Source organism: Gracilinanus agilis, chromosome 4, assembly GCF_016433145.1.
Source record: "Gracilinanus agilis isolate LMUSP501 chromosome 4, AgileGrace, whole genome shotgun sequence".
NCBI lineage: Eukaryota > Metazoa > Chordata > Mammalia > Didelphimorphia > Didelphidae > Gracilinanus > Gracilinanus agilis.
Window position 1 is genome coordinate 457,117,896 of NC_058133.1, and position 19,477 is coordinate 457,137,372.

Consider the following 19,477-nt stretch of genomic DNA (forward strand, 5'->3'; position numbering starts at 1 on the left):
AAGAATTCACACTATTCATCTTCAAAAAGACTTCCATAAAGCAGTCTATGGGTGGACTGCTTTTCCTTTGAATATAGACGTTAGCTAGACTACTATGCAGACAGACAAGAATGAATTAAGGAAAATAGTAGGGACCTTACTAAGTTACTTAAGTCTTAGAGCCCTAAATATAAGGGTAACTAACACCTCTTCTATACATACCCTTATCTCTATTAGTAGATATGATGCTTACATGCATTATTAGAGTGAGTTTCCTTAATCAGAAGACCCCTTTACCAATGAAATCACAGATCTAGGAGAGGAATGATACCTAATTCATCATTTTCCTAAGTATTACCCTGGAAATAGAGAATAATCAAGACCAGGTCATGCCAGAGTAAACCAATTTCAGTTTTTGATGAGATTGAAACTGATGAGGGGAATGATGTAGATGTAGCTTATCTAAATTTTACACTAACCTTTGATAAGGTGAGAGGCATGGTAGAAATGCAAGATAGAAAGGCAGCCTTGAAATCAGGAAGGCCTGGGTGCAAGGTTCATTTTGGACACTAGCTATGAGACCTTGGATGAGTAGCTTAGCTTCTGGGTGCTCTGGATGATTCCCTAAGACTATATAAATTGCAGAAAAGATAAGGACCTTTGTTTGAATAAGGACTTTCCCCATCCAGGAGTTCTCCACCATTCTAATCACAGATCCAGTGCCTATCCTTTATCTGGGTTGATAACATGGAATATTATTCTGTTGGGAAACATGGAGAGATGAGAACTAGAAAATAATATAACTAAAAACTACAGTTCGATGGATTCAGAAGAGGTTGAATGACAATAATTATTCAATGAAATATTGGGAATAGTTCTCCAATGAAGAACACTAAGGATTGGTCCTCAGCCCGGTGCTATTTAACATTTTCATCAGTTCCTTAGATAATGGCACAATTGTGTCAGGATGGACCTAATGCTAGCATCCTATAAATTCAGGTTTGATTTTGGGATGAAATGAAGCATTGGTAAGTCACTGAAGCATTAACAAAATGCTTTGCCCTAACATAGGACAGGCGATAAGGATCTTGTGGCAGTCAGTTTCTATAAAAGATGCCTCCAAGCCTCATTTCCATGTGGAAACACATCTGGACAGAAGGGCAAAGAATGGTATATATGCATGGTCTTCAGAAATTGGCCGTGTCAAAAGGACTCCAACTTTTATATTGGTTGGACTTTTTATGCCCCTTTATGCTAAGTCTTATAAAGAACTTAAAACATGCTCAACTCATAGCAGGTGCATAATACATGCTTGTTCCCTTCTCTACCTACCTTAGATGACCAGGAAGATGAATCAAGAGAACATAGGCCAATCAGGTCCTGAGGGATAGCTTTGTTGTGTTTTAGGGAAAACTAATCTGTTGTGGGGAAACAGGAGGAACCCCAGTCCTATTACAGATAAGATGCTTATCAAATTAGTAGATGATTAATAATAAAAAGGATTGGTAGCACAGTTAAAAATCAAGATTCAAAAAGATATTGATGGGTAAAAACCTGGACAAGGAATCTAAGAGATGAAATTGAATCAAATTCTTAGAAATCTAGGAAGAAGAAATTCAAAAAGGATAAATGGATAGTTTTCCACTTGAGTTGAAAAAAATTTTTCAGAATGTAAGATGGGGAGACAGCAGTTTTTCAGAAAAGAGTTTTAGTTGACTTAAAGTGCAATATGTGTCAGCAGTATGATACAGAAATTTGAAAAGAAAAAAAGAATGTACTTGTAGGCTATATTAAACGATTCACTTTGTTTCCCAGAAGGAAGTAATAGCCCCAGTCAGATGACAACTAAATTATGATATTCAGTTTGGGGCTCCACAGTTTAAGAAGGGCATTGATAAACTGAAAACTATCCAGAGGAGGAAAACTAAACTGATGAAAGGTGCTGCATCATTGTCATATATGGACCAGTTGAAAAAACTAAGAATGGTTAACTTAGAGGGCAACCTGGGGAGAAGGAGGAACATGAGAGCTATCCTAATGTATCTAAGTATTATCATGCGGAACAGAGATTTTTTTTTACATATCATTCTAAATGACTACCACATCCTCTGTTTATGTATATTTCTTCTAAGTACTATGATAATGAAAATTTTTTAAAGTTATAGATATCATCTTTCCGTATAGGAATATAAACAATTTGACCTTTTTGAAGCCCTTAAATTTTTCCTTTCTTATTTACCTTTTTATGCTTCTCTTTAATTTTGCATTTGGAAATCAAATTTTGTCTTTAAGCCTGGTTTTTTCATCAGGAATGCTTGGAAATCTTCTATTTTATTAAAAGACCATACTTTACCCTGAAAGAATGCCATCAGTTTTTAAGGGTAGGTGATTCTTGGTTGTAAACCCAATTTCTTTGTCTTCAGGAATATCATATTCCAAGCCTTTCAGGCCTTCAATGTGGAAGCTGTCAGATTCTGTGTAATCCTGACTGGGGCTCCATGTACTTGAGTTGTTTCTTTCTGACTGCTTACAGTATTTTCTCCTTGGTCTGGGAGCTTTTGAACTTGGCTATAACATTCCTAGGATGTGTCATTTGGGGATTTATTGCAGGAGGTGATCTGTGGATTCTTTTGATTCCTATTTTACCCTCTTGTTCAAGAACACCAGGGCAGTTTTCTAGGATAATGTCTTGTCATATGATTTTTTTTGGGGGGGGCCTGTGGACTGGGAATTCCAAAAGTTGATGATTCTGTCTTCTCTGCTGCTGGTTTACAGGGCTCTTCAATGTGAGACATTTTGCCCTGGGGCTAGGTCTTTACTGGAGCAGTGTAGGCTTGAAAGGACCCAGTGTTATGGTCTTCTGGGTCTCACTATGGGCTAGTACCAGACCCGGGCACTTTAAGAGGTGAGTATGAAGTGCACTTTTGTTGGTGTAGCCTGCATCCTGGGATCCCTAAATTGGTCTATACCAGTGATAGGCAAACTTTTTAAAGAGGGAGCCAAAGGAAAGGAAATGCTCATCTGTCAGTCTTTTTCTAAGGCAACTCTTTTGAAGTTTCATTTATTGTATCCTACTCATTGTATTTGTCAGATTAGGAATAATGCCATGCGGCAGGACAGAACATTTCAAGGGGCCTGCATCTGACCCATGGGCTGCAGTTTGCCCATCACTGGTCTATAGCGAGGTTCAGAAAATGGGATAGTAGGTGGTGGTGGAGTGGTCAGCCAGAATTCCTCTGTGTGCAGTTTGCTTCCCCTTATCCAATGAAAATCAGCTCTCTCTGATTACCTTTCAAATTGTGTTCAACAGGAGAGACCCCTCACTCCACCTTGTTATTAGTTTTTGACTCCTATAGTTTCAAGGCACTTTTAAAAGATTGGTTTTGGAAGCATGGTCAGAGTGGTTTCGGCTTTTGTTGCTACTAAGCCGTCATCTTGGCTCTGCCCCTTGGAACAAGAATTGTTGTTGAGTTGTTTCAGTTTTATTTGACTCTGTGTCCTCATTTGGATTTTTCTTGGCAAAGATACTAGTTTGCCACTTCCTTCTCCAGTTCATTTTACAGATGAGGAAACTGAGGCAAACAAGCTAAAGCAACTTGACCAGGGTCACACAGCTAGTAGGTATTATCTAAGGCCAGATTTGAACTCAGGAAGATAAGTCTTCTTGACTCCACATCCTACCTATTCTGCACCACCCACCTGTTCTGTTTAGGCCAAGAGGGCAGACTTAGGAGAACAATAGGTTAAAGGTGCAAAGTGCTTAAACCCAATGATATCACAACAGGGGCCATGCTTTTAAAAGGTAAAGGAAATAGGAAAAGGTCCCATTTGCAGGAAGAGGGAAGTGGGAGGCTAAATGATTTCTATTCTAAGCTAAACACAGAAGAGTTGTCATAGACATCTAGTTGTCATAACTCACTGTTCATTTGTTTCTTGCCATGCATGAATAAAGAAATTTAATCAGAGATAATAGTGAAACTTTATTATAATCAAGCATTTCTCCATCTTTTCTTCTTTGATATCAAATATGCTAATACTGATGATAGAAAATAAAAAGGCTTTGATTTTTATTTTTCTTCCTTTTTAATCTCTTTTAGAGATAACATGGTATACTTGAATAGAGAGTGGGCCTCAGAGTCAGACAGGCCTGAGTTTAGTCACACTTTTGGCCTACAGACTATGTGACTATCTTTTGTCTTTCTATCTCCCACATTTAGCACAATGCCTGACATATAGTAGGAGCTTAATAAGTGGGTATTTAATATAACCTTTTCACAAGTAGTTATATATTGCAAGGCCCTCATAGTGATAGTAAGGTGAGTCACTTGGTAAGTAATTGGCTCATTTGGGTAAAGAGAATTGACTATTGAAGCAGGTAGGAAAATGAGAATTAAGAAATGGTTCCAAGATAACACATAGAATTTATTCATCTCATAAAGAATATTTTCCTCCAAGACATGAGCACCAGAAACCACTTCAGTTGGGGCATTTACACTTCTTTTTTGAAAAAGCCTTTCTAGGTCAAAACTCATTACAATAAACTCTGAGAAACTGTCTCAATTTTTCCTGCCCTGAAATTCAGTTGTATTGCTTCTGTCTAAAATAAGCTGGCCATCAGCCTGGACTTGATTATCTTTGCATTTTGCAGAAATTCCCATTCAAATGCTATTTCTCAAAATGGGATTTGACCTCCGTTATAATCACATTCTGACAACTTAATTCATTTAAATCAACAGAAAATTCATTGTAATGGCCCAAGATCCCATTTTTTCACATTCCACTGAAAATGAGTGGCTAAAGCATCTTCAATGGATGATGCAGAGGATGGAATGTATCTACCTGATTGTTAACAGATAGACCAATTTGAAGAGACTAACTGCAGAAAAATAGAACTTGGTCTGGGTATAAGTCTGTTCAAAAAAACTACAGATAAAGAGAGGTGGTATATTGAGTGGAGACAATTAAAATATAGACGTGAGAAATGCATAAAATGAATGCTGAGGCAGGGCCACTGTTTACCTCTTTCTTGCCACACATGAACAAACAAATTTAATTCAAAGATAATAGTGAAAACTTATTGTAATCAAGCATTTTCCTCTTTTCTTTGTTTTCAAGTGTGAAATTAAAAGAATTAAAATTAAAACCAAAGTCTTTTCATTTTCTGTCTTAGCAATAATAAGTGGAAATGTTAAATGGGCAGATTGGTGCAATTGGATGCATTACAAGATCTGAGTCATAAGAGGCTTTTCTAGTCATCTATTTTAGCTAGTGAGCAATAAGAATCCCTCCCCAAAAATGTGTTTATTAAGTACCTACTATTGTTCCATTAACGGTGCTAAAAATTTTACAGATATTATTTCATTTGATCTTCACAACTCTGGGTTGTAGTTAATGTTATTATTATTTCCATTTTACCATTGGGGAAACTAAGGTACACAAGGGTCAAATGATTTGCCTAGGGTTTCACAGCTAGCAAATGTCTAAAGCAATATTTGAATTCAATTTTTCTTGAGGACCTAACAATCTATTCACTATGTCATTTAGCTCAGCTGTTCTATATTATGAATACTCTGAGAATGAGTGATGCTGGTCTCCTTGTTGCTCCTCACACAAGATACTCCATCTCTCAGAATTTTCACTGGCTCTCCGCCATGCCTGGTATTCTTGCCCTTCTCAACTCCATTTCCTGACTTCCCTGACTTTCTTCAAGTCCCAACTAAAATCCCACCTACAGGAAGCCTTTCCTAGTCCCCTTGATGTTAGTTCTATTACACTATTGATCTCCATTTGATCATGTATATATCTTGTTTGTTCACAGTTGTTTTTGTGCTGTCACCCCCATGAGATTGAAAACCTTGAGAGAAGGGACAGCCTTCTGCCTTTCGTTGTACCTCTTCACTTTAGCATAATGTTTGTCATATAGTAGGAGTTTAATAAATGTTTCTTGATTGAGTGACTGACAGTCATCAAATTATTGATGGTAGATCATCAGTGAGGGGATACCTCATATCCACTCACAAAGCTCAAGCCACTTTTTATTTTTAGTAAAACTAAAAACAATCTGATTTTTAGAAAGTTCTTCTTGACATATGCAGAGTATCTAGTCACATATAAATTTTCCTCCTTGCAACTTTGGCCCATTGCTTCTAGTTCTGCCTCTCAGCCCCAGTGGAACATCCTAAACCCACATTGGGTACTTGTTGCCCCCATATTCCATTCATCTTGAAGGCTTCCTCCCAACTCTCATCTCTCACTGTTGACCTCTTACCTCTCATTCAAGGTACAACTCAAATATTACTTGTTCATTTGAGTTCTCCATGATCACCCCAACTAGAAATGATATCTCCTTCCTCTAGGACCTAGTATGTATGTGTGTGTGTGTGTGTGTGTGTGTGTATATATACATAATGGTTTTGTGTTACCTACAGCTGCTCTTTAGCAAAGTATCAGTGTGTATATCTCCTCTTCTACATTGCAGAAGAAAGGGATCGACCATCCTTATATCTTCCCACTAATATCTAGCATACCTCCTTGCATATAGTAGGTACTCAATGAATGTTTACTGCCTGAATATACCTATTACATAAAAAGAGATATAGCCATCTTCTAAAACAGTCAACCAAAAATAGTTGATCTTGATGCTAGATTTAAAGTAATACTAATTAGAAAATTTTATTTTCTGATTATTATTTTTGTATTGTGCATTTATAAATCATTTTTGTATTGTATTTGTATATATTGGTACCTTTGTATATATATCAGAAAATTGTACATATCATAACAATTCTAAAGAAGTTCATTTCACTTTCTTTTTTCTATATGACATTGAAAGATAAAGGTAAGAGCACCTCGAGTTTCAACTTGACATCTTCTTTTGTCTTAGAAATAAAGTCTAAACCAGAGATGGCTGACTCCACTCCGCTGCAGTATTGCCCATAAATAACCAATCTGAAAGGTAAAAAAAAAGACAAAAAGAAAAAAAGAAATAGAAATGAATAACAAAGAACTAGAATGAAATAAAAGGCAGAGAGACAGAATATCTATCTGTATGAAACCATTAGGAAAATCTACAACAATTAACTACTAATCAATCTACTAATTGACTACAAATCAAGTTAGGACTAACTACTAAATAATTACTGATCAATTCACTAATGTTTATTAAGTGTGTACTGTGGCAGGCATTGTGACAGCAATTAGAAGTAGCTAGGTGGTATTGTACAGTTAGAATCTTGGACCTGGAGTCAGGAGAACCTGAGACAATTATTAGAAAAGTCATTTACTCTCCATTTGCCTTAGTTTCCTCAATTATAAAAGAGCAATAATAACAGTACCTAAATCCCATGGTTGTTGTAAGGATGAAATGAAATAATATTTGTAAAGCACTTAGTACACTGACTGGTGCATAGTAGATTTTAAATAAATTCTTATTTCCTCTCTTTTTCCTCCCAGTTCCCCTAGTTAGAGGACGATAGTCAAGATAAAGAAGTATTGATATATCTGTGAATATGAGAATATCAATTTGGCCCAATATAATTAGAGACCTATCAGCTTTATCCAGCTCTGAGCACTGTGTCTGGCACACAGCAGTCACTTATTAAACGTTTATTGATTGATTGTCAGAGGTGTATTAAGCCCTGAGATTATTTTTAGAAGTCACTTTTAATTGTGGAACAAAAATATGTGGATAAGTCGATCCCCAAATCTGAGCCTCGGTTTTCCTATAGAATCTGATAGCTGTCATCTCTGCTTTTCCACAGATATTCCCTAATGCCTGGATTATACTTCCCTTACTCACCTCTACCTGGCTTCCTTCAAGCCATGTTTCATCCTCCATCTTCTTCATAAGGCCTTTCTCAATATTCTCAGTTTCTAGTATTTTTTTCCATGAAATTATAGTGTATTACTTTATATTTTGGGGGAAGGAGGAAGGAAAGAGACTGGTCATTTAATTAGCATGGGAAAGTCCCATTTCCTACACTAGTAGCTCTCTTTGCCAATATAGATCAATAACTGCTCTGAGATTTACAGTCTTGGAGAATTCAGGGGCATTGAAAGGTAAAGTGCTTGGAGTCACACAGGATATAAATATATTCATTCACTTTTCTAGACTGCCTTTTTCCTATTACACATATAATACTTGTTTATTTATGTACACATTGTATACCACAGGTTGATTTTTCTTTTTGTATAGGATTAGTATTATATAGGTTTTGGATCTTGACATTAGATTTAAGATAATAATAATTAGAAAGCCTTATTTCTAATTATTACTTATATATTATATATTTATAAATATTTTATATATATTTTTGCATATGGTAGAACTTTTGTATATACCAGAAAATTGCGTATATCATAACCATTCTCATTAAGGTATCCAGACCCTTGGTAGGGAGTGAGTGGCCAAGCTCGGGTTCTGATTGGAAGAGACTGAGAAGAAAGTCACACAGCAATCAGACACTAGAAACTTGATCAAGGTCAGAGCTGAAAAGATGGTTCCCTTTGCTGGCTGGAGCCTACCTTTAAGTCTTTTTCCCCCATTCAATAAGAAGCAATGAACTAACCATGACAAGAAGCAAGCAGAGGCTTCTATCAATAACAAGACACCAAATGGAAAAGAACCAGGCTAGTATCATTCATACCTAGTACCATATCCTGAACAGCTCAGGTATTAGATAAATATGTAGTGAACTGAATTAAATGTATACAATAGGACTTTGTTTTACTCCAACTCAACACACTTGAATTCAGATATATGTGACCGGCAATAAAAAAAAAAAAAAAAAAAAAGGCAGAAAAACATACAAAATAAAAATATTTAATTATGTGCTAAATTCATACTATTTTCCCTAAGTAGTTCACCCAATCATTTTCATTCTCCCTCTGAAAAATTTTAATGTCAGTCATTACACATTGTTTTACACAAACATTAGCTCCTACATCAGTCTTTGCCCAGTTTTCCCTTGTACCAAATCATGTCCATGTCAGAACAGTGCTTCTCTTTGTTTCATTAATGCTATTTAGCTATTAATAATGGCCCCAAAGCACAAGTGTGGTGATACTTTTATAATTGTAGCTCTTATAAGCCTAAGAAAAGTCATAAAGTGTCTAGGTATGTTCATATAAGAAATATTTATTAAATAAGGATGCTTATTATTATGCATGATTTTCAGCTTCATAAAGGGTCTTAGAATGGATTTATTGGTTCTGTAAAATGAAGTCCTACTGTAGAATGAAGAAAAAGGGCTAAATGATTTCAAGAATGGCTTCTTTCAAATCTAAGAGTCATTGAAATCACTGATTAGTAATGGTATCAATAGAAATAACACTTCTAAAGAGCTTTCATATTCACCAAGCACTTTCCAGTGGAGACTTTCTGATTCTCGTTATAAAGAAGAATAAAAGGCAACGTCCAGAAGAAAGGCAGATTCAGGAGAGGTGACTTGACCAGTGTAGCCCATTAAGAATACCCAAATGATATGAATTATGGAAGTGTTTGAATTTTCATGTGCTTTAACAAGGAAATGGAACCAAATAAATCATCCAAAATTAGTTTTAGAAAGATGCTAATTGCAGAAGCAGTATGATATAGTGGATATGGGTCAATGCAGTGGATAGAGCATAATCCTGGAGACAGAAGACTGAGTTCCTGAGTTCAAATCCAGTCTTAGACATTTACTAGCTTTGTGACCCTACCTGCTATGTGTATAACTACTTTTCTTCACCAGTTGTTAATCTTCCATATATGGTTTTACTCTTTCCATCTCCTCCCTATCTCCTTCCCAAAGCCAACAATTGGAAAGAGCAATGAAAGTGTTACCTATGTCCCTAAAGTTTTCACTTTCTTGACCAAGATTTGATAATTTATGGACCTAATCTATAGGTTCCTTTTTTGGCAGATGAGGGTAAATCAACACACCATTAGGTAGTGGTCCTTGAGAAGGTTTTCTGTTACTTTCTAGATATATATCCTAGGAAGAAAAGGTCTTTTGATTCTTTATGTGAGGCTAATATATGGCTCTGATTGCCTGAGTATCTTCTCAGCAGATAGTTGCCAACCAACAGAAATCTAAGAAAAGGAAAACTAAGTTTTGTTATTTGAAAGATCATAAAGTAGATTCATTGATTTTTTTTTTATTTTGCTTGATAGAATCCCATTCCTGAAATGCCCTCTTTTCATCTCTACCTCTTTGCTTTCCTGACTCCCTTCAAGTCCCAGCTAAAATCTCATCTTCAACAGGAAGTTATTCCTGAGAGGATATTGCTCATAATTCTAGCTCCTTCCCTCTACTAATTACTTCCAATTGATCCTATTTGTCACTTGTTTGTACATAGCTGTTTGTGCCTTGCCAATCTTACTGGATTGTGAGCTCCCTGAAGGCAGGGGCTATCATCACTTTTCATTATATATCCAGTACTTAGCACAGCACCTAGCATATTTGTTTAGCCATTTTCAGCTGTGATCAATTTTTTGTGGGGTTTTCTTGGCAAAGATACTAGAGTGCCTTGCCATTTCTTTCTCCAGCCAGGCATATTAAAAGATTATTCGCTGACTGACTGACTTCTCTATTGTAGTACCATGTACAAATGTAATGAGAAAATCAATAATCCATGCCTTAATCAGTGCTTTAAGTGTATTCAGATTACCAGATTAGAATTACCAGATATAACAGTGTAAATGGTAATAAGAACATGGTCCCAGATAAGAGCTGGTATATGTAACCAGATTAAAAATGTAGTCCCAGGGTAATATCAGAGTAATAGTCTTAAGAGTGTGTTTGTGCTAGCAAATTATCATAAATCAGTGATTATATGTTATACTAGCCTCTATTTTATTTAGTCTCTATATTAAATAGAATCATGTAAGAGGGGGAGCTGTAACTGAGTGGCCAGACCAGCTAGGTAGCTAGATTGCCCAAGAAGGCTTCTAGAGGTTTTGGGGATTGAGGATTTCTCAGCAATGGGGTTTGGGGACAAACATGAAACAATGAGAGTGTGTATTTGGTAGCTCAGAGTCTTATACATCAAACCAGGGATTTTGCAGACCTCTGGCCATTGTAAATTTTTTCTCCTTACAATAAAGCCAGATCCTTGCCCAGAAGGGTTTCCCAGTATCTTTTCTTTTACATAGTAGGTGTTTTAACCAGTATTCTGGAGTTTAATTTAAATCACCTCCTACTTTTCTATATATAGAAACTAAGGTACAGAGAGATAAAATGATACAAAATTACACATTTAGGAAAGTTACTAAGACTACTTCTCAGTCTTTCCATTCAGTGATTCTGAAAACAAAAGTACACACACAATAATGCAAAAATCCATTGTTTGGGGATTAAGAATTGTGTGTTTAACTAACTAGAATATAACCAGAACTAGAGGAAGCTGAGTAAGAAATAATTGTTATTTCAACCCTGACCCAAAGCACAAATGCTTCCCAAAGAGGTTGTGCCTGATCTAAGGAGTAATACAAAGATTAAAGATACTGAGCATTACTTTTCCCTTAAGAAAACTCTGATCAATACACTGGCCCACCATGATTCCAAAGCACTAAGGATGAACAATGCTACCTGCCTGCTAACAGAGCTCCCAGACTCAGGGTGCAGAACGAGAGGTATATTTTTTGAACATGGCCAATGTAAGCATCCATTTTGCTTACCTATGTATATTTGTTTTTCTTTTCTTTTTTCATCTGGGGAAGAGTCAGACAGAAGAGAAAAAATGTTTATTAATTGAAAAAACAATTTTTAAAAATTACCTTTCCTTGTAGTTAATGAAAATTTGATATAAATTCTGGTCATTTTTATTGACAATGGAGTCATTAATCTCTTGTGTCAGGCTTCTGTGAACTTTCACCAGTTCCTAGAAAAAGAAAATAATATCATAGAACATTAATAAGCAAATTCATCAAGAGTCAACCTCCCTTAGGCCACCCTATCGCCCACACCCCAGCAATAGAAAACCCAAATAGTGGTTGGAATTTCTGCTCATCACCAAATTGATTTATCTGTCCACATAAATCTGTCAATATCAGGGCTGTAGATATATTTTTAAAGAAATAAAACATGCGAAATAGCAGACTTTGCCTTGAAATGTCAGTGTCTATGCAACAAGAAAAATGAATTCATTAGTCATTAAGAGCTAATTTATCCACCATGCAAAAATATGCGTGGCTCCTTTTCACCCACTTTATAATCATTTATAATTTTTAAATAAAATTAGTCAAGTGCTTAATGTTTTATTGACAAGAGAAAATAATGATTCTATGTCGCTGGGTGTGAAAAATTAGATTTGTACATTGGTCAATTAGTGGTATCCTTATGCTAAGCTAACAGCAGTCACACTGAATTGCTTAAAACATCAGATAGTTAATGGCAGAAAGAGAGAGCTAATAAATTTGACTAAATAGTTGAGCTACTCAACAGCCAGAAGTTCACAATTTTTCAGAAAGGCAAATAATCTCCAGACTTGAGGCAGAAAATACATGTCATAACTGAGAAGGGCTATATGCGTCCTCCATTTGAATCAAGGGTTCAATTTTCCCATTATCCCCTCTTTGGTGCCTATCATGGCTTAAAATACTTTTTTAATAGGAGAATGGAAAAAATAGTCTTGTCATTTAGTTGAGATAGCTAGAAAATCTATAATAATTAGAATGTTAAATGTTTCTAAAATTAGAACCTATAATATTTGAGGTTCCCTATCTCAAATTTTCTAGAACAAGTTTTAAATTCTTTGTATGCTTAAAAGCAATCTGATATTGTGACTTCTGCCCACTATGTGAAAAATTGATGTTATGAGCATGGGAAGACATATATAAACCGAGGCAGAAGAAGTAAGCTGGAACAGGAAAACAACATATGAAATGTCTACAATGAAAATGGAAAGCACAAAATACCTGAAACTAAATACTGCAAAGTCATAATAACTAAACTTGAGTCTAAAGAAGAGATATAAGTAGGACTTCACCAGCTTCTATGTAAAGAAGTAGACCTATGGGAATAGAACACTACACTATCAGACTTTTTCTAAATCACCATTAATTTTACTGAATTGTCCTCCCACTCTATCCCTATTTTTCATCTTTTTTATAAGGGATGTCTCTCTGTGAGATAGATAGGATTAAGGGGAGTCATACATTAGCATAATTTCCCCATGAAGGTTATACTTTTGGACAAGGATCTTGTAATAATAACAACTCACATCTCTTGTTCATCCTTCATTTTGGTAGAGGGCCAATGACATCACAGTGGGATGTCTTGACTTGTATGTGAATTGGATTTAAGTAAGGAAGATTTGCACAAAGTCATCAACTTCACTCTCTCTTCCAGAGTTATCAAAGTTCAGTGGCCAGAATTTTGTTTTGCTAAAAATCAAAATATCTGATGATGACCTGGGATACACTGGATACATTGTCTAACCAAGATCTACAAGTTCCATAATAACTGCTTCATCCATCATCATGGTCTTTGAAACATATTGTTCTCATCTGCCCATTCTGCTCACATTTATATAGCACTTCAAGGTTTGCAAAGTGCTCAATATATGCTATCTCATTTAATGATCACAATGACCCTATATGGTATTAATACTCCTTTTCGCATTTGAGGAAGCCAAGGTAAAATAACTTTTTTCCAAAGCATATGACTAAGTGCCTATGGAAAGATTCAAACCTAGCCCTTCATAACTTCAAGTCCAGCACCTTCACTATTACACGATGGTACTTTTGCAATTAGCATCTCCTTTAAAATAATTTTTAGTAAGCCATCTATTTGTCTCTATTTCCTTGTTAAAGTCCATGAAAATCCAACCACTCCAATAAATTCAGGAGGGCATTCTTACTATTAAAATAACATATGAAATAAAGAGGCATTTGAGATCTCCCCAAAACTCAGAAGCAAATATTTGATCTGACTGATGGACATGGCAAAGCAGAGAAGAGACAGGAGAGAAAATGGCACTGAGACAATCCATTGGATACAATAAGCAAAAGGATTAGGCTAGTCTGAATCAAGATAAGGATGATGAAAGAGCAACAGCAGCACTACAGAGTAAGAAACTTTATGGTTACTGAGTCATGTTCCTAAAATGATACATCCACCAGTTATCTCTCAGACCATATTCCTCTTCTTTTTTTTAACCGTTACCTTCTGTCTTAGAATCAATATAAATAATTAAATAATGGCTAATATTTATATAGCTCTTAATATATGCCAGGAACTTGCTGAGTATTTTGCAATTATTATCTCATTTGATCCTCACAATAATCTTATGAGGTAGATTCTCTTATTATCCACATTTTACAGATAAGGAAACTGAGAGAGAGGTTAAATGACTTGCCCAAGGTTAACAACTAGCAAGGGCTAAGCAATTAGGGTTAAGTGACTTGCTCAGGGTCACATAGCTAGGAAGTATATGAAAACTTAGGCTCTCTTAATTCCAAGTCTGACACCCAGCTGCCCTGACCATAGTCCTTGTCCAATGAATATAGAACATCACTAAATAGAGGATGTCTTCTGAATTCTTTCTTCCTTTTGAGAAAAAGAGAAATGTTGAAAACTGTCTCCACCCAGAGAAGAGGAAAATTTTATTAGTCTATTTTTTTTGCTTGAATTGTGATTAATTTTAAAAAATAAGGAAAATATCTAAGAACCATAAGGTAAATACAGAAAGGGATAAAATGTTAGCAATGATAACGGCTATAATTTATATAATTTTTCAAGGTTTGGAAAGTATTTAAAAAATGCTATTTTATCCTCACAACAGCTATGGAAGGCACATGCTCTTATCATCCCTGTTTTAGAAATGAAACTGAAGTAGACAAAAGTTAAGTGACTTGCCCAGGGCCATACAACATAAGTGACTGAGGACAGATTTGAGCTTTAGTCATTCTGATTTCAAACCAGATGAGGAAACTGAGGTAGACAGAAGTAAAGTGGCTTGGCCAGAGCCATACAATATAAGTGGCTGAGGCAAGATTTGAGCTCAGGTTGTCCTAGTTTCAGACCCATGTGAGGAAACTGAGGGAGACAGAGGTTAAGAGTTTTGCCCAGAATCACAAAAAGTAATTGACTGAGCTAGATTTGAGCTAGATCCAGGTCCTATACTCTCTCCATTGCCTCAAGACTAGTTTCCTTGGAAAATTCTTAGGATTATGGAAGTTCTCTAGAGAATTATACAGAACATAAATCTTTATGCACAATAACATTTTGCAATTAAAAACAGGAATTTATAAAGTGTAATAAAATAAAATAAGGGCAACAAAAAGATAAATTTAGTTCCTGAACAAATAGGTTTTACAAGTTTCTCTTAAAGTTTAGTAATTTCTTCAATTTAAGCCAGAAGATCTTTACTTACAGGAATGTTGATGAATACAGTATCAAACTCGGTAGTTGTCAGAAATCTTTTCAGTGGGGTCATGAAATACTGTAATGAGACAATGCAGATACGATTGTTAAGTTGGATTCTTGTTTTCTAATCCATTTCCTATCTTTTTCAATCAACTATCCAACCATCCATTTGTTGAGCACCAACTGTGTAATCAGAACTGTGTTAATAATTCCCATGGAGATTACAAAAAGCATGAGATATGCTATCTTCCCCTCTAGGGGTTTACAAGCTAGTTGAAAAGTCAGGACATGTACGCATGAAAAGTTAATGAACAGGATATGGCAATATATTGTAAAGACAAAATGAGTAGAGTAGTAAAGGAAAAATAAAACAGATGTATGACTAGATCGAACTGATCAGGGCTTTGCACCAAATTTATTTATTTATTTAAAGTTTAATAAAGATATTTTATTTTACCAATTACATGCAATAACAATTTTCCACATATGTTTTCTGCAGTTTTATGGTCCAAATCATCTCCTTCCCTTCCTTCCCTCCCAGATCCCAGAGATGGAAAGGAATCTGATATGGGCTATACCTGTGCCATCATTTGCTCCAAATTTAGAAGTCATCAATGGCATTGAAAGATCTTCAACAGAGTAGAAACAATAGAGTATATCAAAGGAGCAAACTAATGATTCAATGGATGGAGAGACAGGCATAGAGTGGGGAAGTCCTGGGTTCAGGTCTGAGCTCAGATGCTTCCTAACGGTGTGACCCCTCCCCACCATGGGAAGTGACTTAAACTCTGTTGCCTGACCCTTACCACTCTTCTGCCTTTGAAAAAATATACAATGTTGATTCAAAGTTGGAACATAAGTTTAAAAATATAGATAGATAGATAGATAGATAGATAGATAGATAGATAGATAGATATAGATATAGATATATAGTACCCAATTAGCAAGAATTTGTTAAGATAAGAAGTTACCTGAGGGTATGTTTTTTCTTCAACCCCATCCCACTCCTTAAACTCTACCAAATAATAATGTAAATAATCAAATAATAGCTAATATTTATATAGCTCTTAATATATGCCAGGAACTGTGCTGAGTATTTTGCAACTATGATCTCATTTGATCCTCACAACAATCTTATGAGGTAGATTCTCTTATTATCCACATTTTACAGATAAGGAAACTGAGAGAGAGGTTAAATGACTTGCCCAGGGTTACACAACTAGTAAGCATCTAAAGTCTGACTTGGATCAGGTCTTCCTGAGGACAGGTCCAGCATTCCATCTGCTGCACCATCACATTGTGATGTCCTTGATTACAAAAATTGTTTATTTGGGCTCTGGGAGAAAGGAAGATTTTTAAAAAAATATTTAATAACTGATCTGTTCTGTGATTTTTCCAAAGTAAAGAGCTAGATAAATGAAAAATATAACATGCATTTGTTTTGACAGAATTGACACCAAGATTTTGTCATCCGTGAAAATGTTACCCACTTACTTTTTCTATTGACTCCAATGTTTCCGTGTACTTCTCCTCTGTCTGTTTGATTTCTGCGAGGCAGCAGCTTCGTATGTCATTTTCCAGACACTTCTGCAATTAGAAAGGAATAAAACTGCAATATTATTTAATGCACTGTAACTTACTGATCTAATCAGTATTAAAATCAAGCGAAAGCATGAGTTTTGGTAGGTGCTCAAAGTTTCAGCTCTAAAAAAATGACAAGTAGCTGATAGCAAGTGCTAACTGTAGGGCATCATTAGACATTGATTTTCAATTTTGAAATAGAGTAAATAAGAAAAGGTGAGAGAGTTATTCGAGTAGTGTGGTAGAAAAAGCACTGGGCTTACAGCCAGAATACTCTTATCACTTACTAACTAAATCATTAAGGGGAACTAAATTTATGTCTCTGAATTTGTCTTCTCATCTGTAAAATGGGAACAATTATACCAATGCTATAGACCTCATACAATTGTTAGGTGAAACAATGAACTGTAAAGGACTATATAAAGAGGGATATCATTGTTAATAACCACAATTAAAATATGATTTTAATTAAATTCTTTGATTTCAAAGGAAAACATATTTTCCTGGTGCAGAGGAAACAATACAGGATTTGAAATTAGAAGATTAGAGCTTGAATCCAAACTTAGTCACTTATTAATATATGACATGGGAAGAGTCACTTAATCCCTGTGGACTTACTAGTTTTCTCATCTGTAAAAAGTTGGGGTTAAGGGGAAAACAGAAGATTCTGGATATTTTTTCCAAAATGATCTAACCGGTTTGTATCTCATATCTGTCACTTTCTACCTGTTATCTTGGGGAAGTCACTAACCTCCCTGTGCCTCAGTGTTCTCATCGGTAGGATGAAGGGGTCCTTTCTAGCTGTGAATCCTTGAAACTATGATTCCAAGAAAATTTATTTTCTTACATTTTTAAGGAAATCCATGACCTCTCTACCAATTAGCAACTTCCTCTTTCAGGTAGGCTTCCCTGAGTGTATGATGATTGCTTCTAAAAATCTCAACCAAAGCAATACTGAGAAAAATCTCAAGTACTTTTTTTGTTTAAAATCCTTACCTTTTGTCTTAAAATTGATACTAAGTATTGATCCCAAAGCAGAAGAACAGTAAAGGGGTTAAGTGACTTGCTCAAGGTCACAGATCTAGGAAGTATATGAGACCAGACTTGAAGCCAGGTCCTCTTGACTCCAGGCCGGGAGCTCTATCCATTGAGCCTCCTGGCTTTCCCTTCAAGGACTTTTTAAGAACTAGAATCTTGGTGTCTGACTTGTGTCTTCATGTCTTACTTAGAGGGACCCTTGGGCTGTCCTGCTCCACTGGTCAATCCAGCCCTTAGAAATGGAGGGAGCTAGAACACAGAAGTTACCTTCCCCATAGGAGAAAGGTTTAGTAACATAACATAATAGAGTTCAGCTAAGCCATGCAAATGTTTTATATTTTGTCAAATTAAAAGAAATATTGCGTAAGAGAAGGGAAAGCATTTTAATTAGCCCCAATGCAGGTTCAACTAATTATGCTAGAATACTTGCTCTTATACACCCTATTGAATCTTCAAATGGACTACTTGCCATTCCCTAATCAAGTCTATAGGGTTCGCATTACCATATTTTGGTTCATACCCTTCGTTTCCTATGCCAGCAATGCTCTCCTCAGCCATATCTACCTTTGAAAGACCAATTGCCACCTTCCCCAGGAAGTCTTTCCTGATTTCCATCTGGTCATAGCCCTTTTTTGTACCTCTCATAGACACTTTGAACACTTCAAAGTTTCTATGATCATCTTGGTGTGAGAGACTCCCTATAGATGCTCAAGTTTTCCAGATGTTCCAGATTGTGAGCAAGATGTCAAAGACCTTAGGACCTACTCATTAGGACCCAGGGCCATTCAGAAGGGATCAACCTAATAAAACTCACTTGGGAAGAAATAAGTCAATTAAAAATCCACAATGCCAGGGCAGCTAGGTAGCACAGAGAATTGAGCACCAGACCTGACCTCAGACTCTTCTTACCTATGTGACCCTGGGCAAGCCACTTAGCCCCAACTGTCTATCCCCTAATAAAATATATTTAATATTGATTCTAAAACAAAAAGCAAGGGTTGTTTTGTTTTGTTTTGTTTTTTACATTCACAATGCCTATTTGTTATGCCTTGGTCTTTTCAGTTGTGTCAGACTCTTGTGACCTCATTTGAAGTTTCTTTGCAGAGATAACAGAGTGATTTGCCATATCTCTCTGCTCATTTTCCAGATAATGAAACTGAGGCAAATAGGATTAAGTGTCTTGCCCAAGGTCACACAGTGAGTGTTAGAGATCAGATTTGAATTCAGGTCCAGCACTTTAAACATGGTGCCACCTAGCTGCACCCCACACCCCCACCCCAATAATGTGATGTGAATTTATATGAACATTCCACTGAATTAACTGATGTGTAAATATATCTTGGATGGGCAAAGCAGATAAATATTAAGCTTCTTCCAGAAATGAGTAGGAGGAAGAAAGTGGGCTAGATTATTTATGCATGAATAGATCTTATATCCACCTCTGGAATGAATGCTCATCAAAGATAGGAACTGTGTCTTATTTAGCTTTGCATTCTCATTGATACTTAGCATTTGTTGAATGAATATTT

At 35.9% G+C, this 19,477-nt stretch overlaps 1 protein-coding gene across 1 annotated transcript in view; it reads right to left on the minus strand.

Annotated features, from left to right (window-relative positions):
- The window catches only part of VAV3 (vav guanine nucleotide exchange factor 3), a 482,681-nt gene that overhangs the window by 254,429 nt on the left and 208,775 nt on the right, over positions 1-19,477 (minus strand). Inside the window, exons 6-9 of the mRNA XM_044675502.1 lie at positions 16,824-16,916; positions 15,337-15,405; positions 11,738-11,841; positions 6,828-6,927 (exon numbers count right to left, since the gene is read on the minus strand). Coding sequence (XP_044531437.1) covers positions 6,828-6,927; positions 11,738-11,841; positions 15,337-15,405; positions 16,824-16,916 — 366 coding nt within the window. The remainder of the gene's footprint in view (positions 1-6,827; positions 6,928-11,737; positions 11,842-15,336; positions 15,406-16,823; positions 16,917-19,477) is intronic.